The 9,107-nt window shown below is 32.6% G+C and overlaps 1 protein-coding gene across 1 annotated transcript in view; it reads left to right on the top strand.

The window, feature by feature from the left end:
• The first annotated feature begins 1,644 nt into the window (after positions 1 to 1,644).
• LOC110021973 (COBW domain-containing protein 1-like) overlaps positions 1,645 to 9,107 on the top strand; it is a 31,391-nt gene continuing 23,928 nt past the window's right edge. Inside the window, exons 1-2 of the mRNA XM_020720719.1 lie at positions 1,645 to 2,046; positions 6,641 to 6,706. Of these exons, the coding sequence (XP_020576378.1) occupies positions 1,777 to 2,046; positions 6,641 to 6,706 (336 nt within the window). The 5' untranslated portion in view covers positions 1,645 to 1,776. The remainder of the gene's footprint in view (positions 2,047 to 6,640; positions 6,707 to 9,107) is intronic.

Raw genomic sequence — 9,107 nt, 5'->3', positions numbered from 1 at the left:
ATAAAACATCATCAAATAATTTAACATGTCATGTATCCAAAAATAAAAGTAAGGTTTGTTAAATATAGGTAGTTAAAAGATATCTTGGCTAAAAGACCATTCAAAATACTATATATGTTAAGACAAATAGAAGAGCCATCACTCCAGTACCACTTGTAAAATGAATGGACACGCTGAGTCGAGGGTGAATTTGGTGTAAAGTGTTACTTGATTATCAAAAATCTTCTTAACTATATTCTTTTAGTGAATATGAAATGTAAAGGGTATATTATGATAATGAAAATAGCTATGATATTAAATAAATCAATTATAATATTAATTATACTATCTATTTAGATTTATAATTTTATGTAAATAAGTGTAAGAAGAAATAGTACCGGGTTTAATATGTTGCATGCGAGCAATCCAATTTATACAAAATAGTATTATTATATTGGCTATCTATAACTACACAAATTTGTATTCAATTAATCGATTATATATGAGTAGTAATACATAAATATGTAATGAAGTTTAATAAATAATAATAATATCAATTATATGAGTTTAATATCATATGCTAGACTATAAATATATTTCTTCCAATTCCTAAGTTACGAGTGCCTAAAATAAAATATGATGGTGATTTAAAAAAAATATAACAAGCTAATTGATCATTATAATTATATTTAATCAATTAATTCTCATTTTAATCAATAATCAAGTTGGTTACCAGATGATACACAAAAAATATATGCATATTTAGATGTATATTTTATACTCTTAGTTTATTGTTCTAGTATCTGATAATTCAACACTTTCAACTTTAAATGTTATGACCCATAGTGTTAGGAGTAGCATGATTTTCACTTTGAATAGAAGCAAGGGTGGCTTCATCATTCCATAAGGAGGGATTGTCTTTAGATATTTCTCTACTTATAAGAGTGAAGAAGACATAGTGTCAATCTTTAGAGAAGGACTTTTAAGTGGATAGAGGCTCTTTTATGATTAATCCACTATAGCTTAGTTTGTGTATTTATTTTTTCAAAACTAATAATAATAATAATATTATTATTATTCTTATCACTTCATTATTGTCTCCTCATAATTGCAACTATTATCATTTGATCTTAAAAAATCTTGATATCATAATTTATACAACAAAAATGTTTTAATTTTTAAAAGAAAAAAGATCAAACATGTTTTAATTTTTATATTATTAAGATTTTGCTAAAAAGAAAAAAAAATATTTGTTCCATCTTAATATATTATTATAATTTTGATTTGAATAAAATAAATTTTAGATTCAATATATTTTTAAAATGACCCAAGGTACATTCTCATTCTCTTGATTATACCATAAATTTCAAATGGATGCTATTTTTCATAGTTAAGAATTCTACTTATAATATATTACAATGTTAGTGAAACCATTTTAATTTGACAAGATTGTTTTTTATTACATTTTGAAATTTTTATTTATATGAGTTTTTTAATATATTTATACCAAATATTACATATGCACATACATATAATAATAATAATAATAATAATAATAATAATAATAATAATAATTTAGTGGGAATTTACATAAAAATCAACTAAATTCTAGGGATATTAATTCTAGGGATATTATTATGAAAAAGATAAACTAGGAAAGTAATTCTTCCACTGCAAAACCCTAAATCCTGTCCTGTTATCCCGAGGTTCAACTTCTTTCCCTCTCTCGCGAAGAAATAATCGCTTCCGCGGGATCGAAATTCTGTTAATTGCCATTGTAGCCGCGCGAACAAGGAGATGGTGGCAAGATTTGTGATTGGAAGAGCTTCAAACGCTCTAAACCAATTCCTACATCCTTCTCGTGTACTTTCCCATTGTCTCACCGGAAATATATTTACTGTTGGGAAGCAATCCTCCTCCTATAACAAACTAAGTCCCCCCAATTCGAGGTCAATGGTCGCCAGTTCCACTCCTAGACTTGACCTAGCCGAGGCTGTCTCCTCCGCTCTCGATGTTGATGCTAGGGTTCCTGCCACTGTGATCACTGGCTTTCTCGGCTCCGGGAAGGTCTCAAATAACTGTTGTTACAGTTACATTTATCTTACAAATGGAATGTTATGACATTTTGCAACACAATCTAGCTGAAAATCTTATGTTATGCCGAAAAGACTTGAATTTTATTTTATATTCATGAAAATTGAATGTGATTTCTTAATATTTTATTGATGTGTCGATAGCCCGGTGAAGGTTTTCCCTGTCGTTTTCCTAGTAGAAGAATAGGAATGTCATGGGTTTTTCTGATTATTTGCGTGTTGTCTTTACCCCAATCATCAAAGGTCTTCAGCTATTTGAGAAGCTTTCTCCTACTGCATGCAAAGTGGATGCCTTCCTCCTTTTTCTGATTTGATCATTTCGAGAACAATTTAATATCTACATAAAGAAAAAAGGTATGGGAGATTCTCATCATTAAGATTTATGGACCTATAACGGTATAGTAATATTTTTAGTCTTGCGAACGGGCTTCAGAGAAAATATGAAGTCATGTATGTTCTGTTGGAGCTTGGGTTGGTAGAGTTGGCTGGCCATTCTCTAAAATGTTTGGTGAAATCCGTTGTGTTTGCCATTGACATCTAAGTGGAATTCTTGTAAGATTGATGCTCCATAAAGTTATGGATAACATAATGCATCCTCTTTTGATGATAAACTCATCTAAAATGAGATATTTAGTGTAATTTTTAAGAATTGGTGGATGACACCTATTACTTTGTCATTTCTGATTTTACACTAGCATTTTGTTTTTTTGTTGGTGAGAAAGAGCTTAGATTAGGTAGTCTCTGGTTTTCTTTTTTATTTGGAAATTTACATACATAGCACAGAATTCTTATGCATTTACCTATCTCTAACCCAAACTCTTTTTTTTACGAAATCAACACCCCACCTATAGATGAAAATGCGGAGTTCACTATTGGAGAGTGGTGAAAAAGGTAAGTTGGATGCTTGGTTTGTAAAAATGAGAGTTTGGGTGTGAGATAGGTAAATGCATAAGAATTGAGTGTTGTGTGTGTAAATTTCACTTTTTTTATTTATGAGGTTGGGTATTGGTGTGGTTTTTAGTCTTTTCCCATGTCTTAGTTGGCACCAATATATATATATATATATATATGTATATATATATATATGTATATATATATATATGTATATATATATGTATATATAGAGAAAGAGAGAGCTTTTCTTTCCATGTTGTTTCATCACAGATTATGTTCAATGTAGTCATCAGCTCTACAACTTAAGTAAGAGACATAATTTCGTCCCATATTATGTTCAATGTAGCAATCAACTCAACAACTTAAATATGATACATAATTATGCTGCATCACTGAAGTCAAGGGTTCACAAATGCTTTTGTTATGTGTTCTTTTAGTGCATTTTGCTCGAATCAAATCTTTCCTCCATCATGAGACCACCTTCACGGTGAACGTCTCTTTAACTTAGGTTGATTCTTGTTGCTTTTTCATGTCAATTTTTTTTTGTAGAATGCCACAAGTTGCTTACATTGGGACAACATTGCACAAATTTCAACACTAAAGGCGTCGTTATTGATGATGATGACTACAAATATGGGTAATGATTAGATTTGGGACGTTGCTAAAGCTTATTTAAGTAACTCAAAAATTTTTTCAAATTGTTCACCTCATGGCAAGACATCTTTTTTTCCCCCTTAGAAAATGGTGATTAGAGGTGCTACTTTATTTATAAAGTTTTTACGAACCTGCAATAATATCTTAGTAAGATGAGGAGTACATGTAGTTTTTTAGTCTTTGTATGGGTCACTCCTGCATGATAGCAATTCTCTCTTGATTTTGACTGACATTGCCCACATCCACCATATGCTCTAAGTATTAAATGTGTGTTTGGACGATCAAGCACTAGGAGTATCTTTGGTGGAATTTGTTGCTGGAGGAAATGAAGAACTCTTTGCAAATTTTGTATCTGATCTATCAAAGAGTCACCAAACACCAGTGCATCTCAAAGAAAACAATCACAAATTTTCTCAAATACGATGTCTAATAAGATTTTCAATATTTTTGGTGCATATGCTGACTCAAATTTAGTGACAACAAATTCATGTGCCCTCATTCATATGTTTGCATCTGCTATACAAATTTTGTGGTGTCCTGCTGCAGGATTAATTTTGAGATAATTATACTTTTGTGATGTTCATCTAGCATTTTATCATCAATTGCGATGGCGTAACAATTTATAACTATTGCTTGATTTCAAATCCAACAGTTGACATGGAGTTGTTTGTGTCATTTTTAATTGATGAGTAAGAGGATTGAGGAAGATAGGTTAGTGGTAAGATGAAACTTTCAATTTTGAGTTTCCACATTCCATGTACAGTTCCATGATTATTTCTTTGCTAATTAAATTTCATAAAGAGGGAAGTGTGATTGGTGGTTTCATTGCTGAGCAGTTGTAGCCACTGGACTCCCAACACAATTACATTGCCTTGAAATGGAGGTTCATGCTAGTTGACAACTATGTTGTATTTTTGTAGATGTAGTTTGATATTCAGACATTTTTATTGGTTCAACATGGTATTAACATTGCTGAGCTGCACTTAGAAAACTTACCTAGGAGTAATGGCGAGAGACATAAATAAGACACAAAGTTTTGTCAATTTTTCATGAATTAATAACTGAACCATTGTATGCTGTAGTTCACCTTCAACTTGGAATTTATTAGGTGGTGTTTGGCCGGGTTGTACGTGAAGGTTTTGCTAGATATGGTTTGATTGGAGGTTCAATGTTGGTTGTAGATACAGAAGCAATAAGATTCTCCATGAAAATGTGTCTCAGGAGTTGTCACATCAATAATCATCATTTTTAACGCTTCCCCTTGCATATATTATTTTTATTAAATTTGTTGTCATAATTATTGTGTATAAACTTTTCTTGTCTCTTTATCACTTCTATAGAGGTTAATCATGTAATGGGTAGTGAATTTTAGATGTCTAGTTCGGTGGTAATGGAAGTAGGTGCAAAGCTTGTAATTAGAGCAATTGTGGGTGGTGGAGAGGTATGAATTGAGTTTCCATTGTGTAACTTATCCACAATTTATTTGGCAATTGGATTGGATTTCTTGGTCTAGAGAGGTTGGCATGTGAATGTGAACTTCTTTTTGTATGTTAGATAGTTCGCCTATCCTGATAATGTGATTTGAGATCTATTTGAATTGGATTAGATGATCTACTATGAAAGCTGTTTGAATTATTTTGTCTAGTTCTCCCTAGAAGTTGCAATCTTTGGATGGGCCAAATGATTGCTGAGGTTGGTGAGAAACTTGCTTCATGAAATTTTTAGTCCGGGATAGCCATTGAACCATTATTTCGTGGGGCCAACCACATGGAACAACATTTATGCTAAGTTTTCACTGTTAGTGAGTTTGTGGAATTCATAGCATTGTTTGATTTGCATGGCTTGGGGGTTTTTGTTTGAATATTGAGGGATTATTTTGTGCATATTTTTTAATGGATTACCTACATGGATTTCTTTCACTATAGTTTTCACCAAGTGTCATGTTTTTGGGTTATTTTATGATTACTTTAATTGTTTTGTTTGTTCCTTGTACACTTCCAACTACGCCAGCTGTAGCTAGAATCGTATTAATTAATGAAGGGCCTAGAGTTGTTTTTTGATTGATGGGGAGATGTCGAGGGATTTTGGCTTTTGATCATGTATGGCCAACTATAGATATAGTGGAGATGTGTAAGAGCAATTCTTTGTTCTATGATGATACTCACTTGGGAAGGCTCAACAAGATCATGAAATAATAGGTATTTGCAACGTTTCACGGTGGTGGGTAGGGATAAAAAATAACTTAGAGCCTTGCAAGAGAGGCCCTGTGAAAAGAAAAATAGAATAGATAAGATGAAAAAGAAAAAGGTTATATTTTTTTAATAAATTTTTTTTGTTACACAATCTTTTATGCATCATTTTCTCCACATTTATTCATGCTAAGACACCCGTATTCCCAAATAAAATTCTAACTTCTTGAAAATTTTCTGTTAGTTGCTTTAGAGGATACTTCTTTCTACCTATTATCCACTTGGATGTCAGGATGCCATGCTGAAGACCTTTTCTCCTTTGCCTTTGGCGGTCTTTTTTTTTCCATCATCAGTTGCTGTGTTGTCCTCCTCTTTCTTGGCCCGGCTGTTATGTACCTACCATAGTAAAATTTCCTTGAGCTTCTTATTTTATTTTATTTTTTATTTCAATGCAAGAATAAAAGTTTTTTTCCAAATAGTTTGGAAAATTCACTGGCATGTATTAGCTTTCTTGTAATTATCGGTTATTGTAAATTACACAACCTTAAACTCTGCATTACAGACCTGTTCTCTTTTTTAGATTAGATTTAGCTCTAGATCATGCTGTTTAATAAATTATAATTCACTCGGCATTGGCAATATTTCTAAGGAGGCTATTAGTTAATTGTTTGTTGTTTGCTTCAGTAATTGTAATTCACTTGGCGTATATTTAAGTTGGCTAATGGTTCATTAAATGCTGATTGTTCTAGTATTTTGTTCTGATTATTCTCGATTTATTTCCTAGAGCTTCACTGTTGTTTTGGAAATGATATATTTGTCATCTCTATGCAGACAACTCTGTTAAACCAAATTCTAACTGCCCAGCATGGAAAGAGGATTGCTGTAATTGAGAATGAGGTAATAATGTCAATTAATCCTTATATTCTTTTCCTAGGTTTTAGTTTTTGTTATCTCTGTCATTAGAAGCCTTTAGATCCTTACAGAAAGCAGCTTGAACAAACATTAAAATGTACAATCTGATTCATTTGCAAATTATCTTTTCATAGATGTACACGTTCATTGTCAAAGTTATAGATTTGGGAGTCTACTATTTTTGTTTTATTTGCAAAACAGATGCGTTTTATTCGACTCTTTTGGTGTTGCCAACATATTTTTAAGCCAATTGTGTTGCTTTCCATCTTATGCCATGCCTCCACTTTTGGGCTTTTTGGTTGCTCATGAATACAAGTTTTGAACTCTTCGATTGCATTATAGTATTAATGCTGCAAGTAAGAACATAGAGGAATTCTTATTATTTTCTCACACTATTAGAAGGCCTTGTACGATTCCGACATTATTTCCTAATTTACATGGTGAATCAAATAAAATAATCCTGTCTGGAATCAGATCCCGATTTTTTTCTTTTTTTTTTCTTGCAATGGGTACATTTTGAACTATAAAGTAAAAATAGAAAAGGATGTACACAAAACTATGCCCCTTTGGCTTAAGAAAACAAATCCTCGGCCATTGGGAGAGGAGGGTTCCCAATGGTTCGGTCAGGCAGTTATTGTTATGATCTTATTTTTGAATTCCTTGCCTCATCAAAAACTTGCCATCCATATTTGTAATTCCTTTCTTTTTTTTTATCAGTAGCCAGTCTTCCATTTAGCATGTTCTCGCTGTTTCTTGCCCGAGCCAAAATCTCCATATTGATTTGTCCAAATTTCCTCTCAATCTGGTTTGTGTCTATCTCCCATTGCTTTCCGACTGAGCTATTATTTTATTTATTGTGAAGTCCCTTTGTTTGAATACTAGGAACTTGTTTTGTTGTTGGAATGAATGCCATGCAGATTATGCCATTTTCAAATTTTTCTTTAAAGAGTGCTCAACTTCTGCATGCTTTGTTTTGTCATGAAGAAATGGATTGTGAGATTTTGAAATATTTGCTTGTTATCCAAGTAAGGCTTCAGAAGTTATGAAATGGAGATCTTTGATTATTCCATAATCTTCTCGATCCATATTGCTTCATAGATCCCATTTGTATGGGCACTAAATTCAGATGTAGGATTGCTCATAGAGACCACCTTATCCATTTCACTATGCCATGCGATGAAATTTTCTCCAAAAAAGGTGCAATAACTAGATGTTAATCTTCCATTTCATTAATTTTTCCTGATAAATTTGCATTGATGTATACTTTGACTTGAAGATGTCTAAATAGTACCCTTTTTTATGAAATTATCATTTAAGTATGCTATATTGTTTTTATAGACTACATGAAAGTGACTGGATTCTGGAGAGTGATCTTGTGGACAACATGAAAATGACTTAATTCTGGAGGGTTTATAATCAGATTATATGAATGTGTATAAGATAAGTAGATTAGTCTTCCTACCATTTTTTTTGTAATTATAATTTCTAATTAGGATGAATGTGTGTTTTAGCCACCTTGCAACCAACTTATCTCATTAAGAAGGCCATGCATATGTTTCCATTGATTAACAAATATATCTTTCTTCAATGTTGCAAACTCCATCCCAAAAAAATTTCCAACTTTTGCTATTATTTGATCTCAAAATCATTCACAAATTTCAGCAATATAAAATATCTATCTTAGGGAATATGTTGTGAAACTTGTTTACACACAAGCTTAAAAAACAACCATTGTAATTTCAGCAAATGGAAAACAATTTTAAGCAATTTGAAATGATTTTAGTAAAATACAAATTCTTGAAACAATGTGAACATTTGTAATTTGAATCTAAAGGATTTGCAGTGGAACTTGCTCATTTGAAATGAAGGAAAAATTGAGCATTTTAAAATTCTTCTAACCCGGTTGCTCTATTGATTTTGTTTCAGAAAATATGAGGTCGGATTTCATTAGTATTTTGGAGAGCAAGAAGGGATTTTTTCTGCCAGTTTTTGCAATTAAAAATGCACTCTGTTTTTGGTTATGTAGGGAGTGTTGACCTCAATTTTCGTGAGGTCTAGTATTCCTCGTAGGAGTTAGGATCTAGCCTTAGGGACCTCCCTTGACTATCTTAGAACCTTAGAAATGGTGCCCACCTCGTTTTTTAGTTCGACCTATTTCCGTCCTCTTTTGGAGTTTCGCGTGTGCGGTATCGACTTCTAACACTTAGAAGGATGAAACCGACATGAGGAAACCCAAAATGGATTCCTATAGGACCTTCCCGAGCCTTAGGGTGGCATTCTACACAATTCGCACTCCTGCGCGCACCAGCTTCGCAATTCGGAGAGTCGACGTGTCCGATCGCCGTAATTCCCATTGCCTGCACCGTTATTTGCCGAGGGCTCGAGT

Source organism: Phalaenopsis equestris, unplaced genomic scaffold, assembly GCF_001263595.1.
Source record: "Phalaenopsis equestris unplaced genomic scaffold, ASM126359v1 Scaffold000154, whole genome shotgun sequence".
Taxonomy (NCBI): domain Eukaryota; kingdom Viridiplantae; phylum Streptophyta; class Magnoliopsida; order Asparagales; family Orchidaceae; genus Phalaenopsis; species Phalaenopsis equestris.
This window is presented reverse-complemented; position numbering and strand designations above follow the sequence as displayed.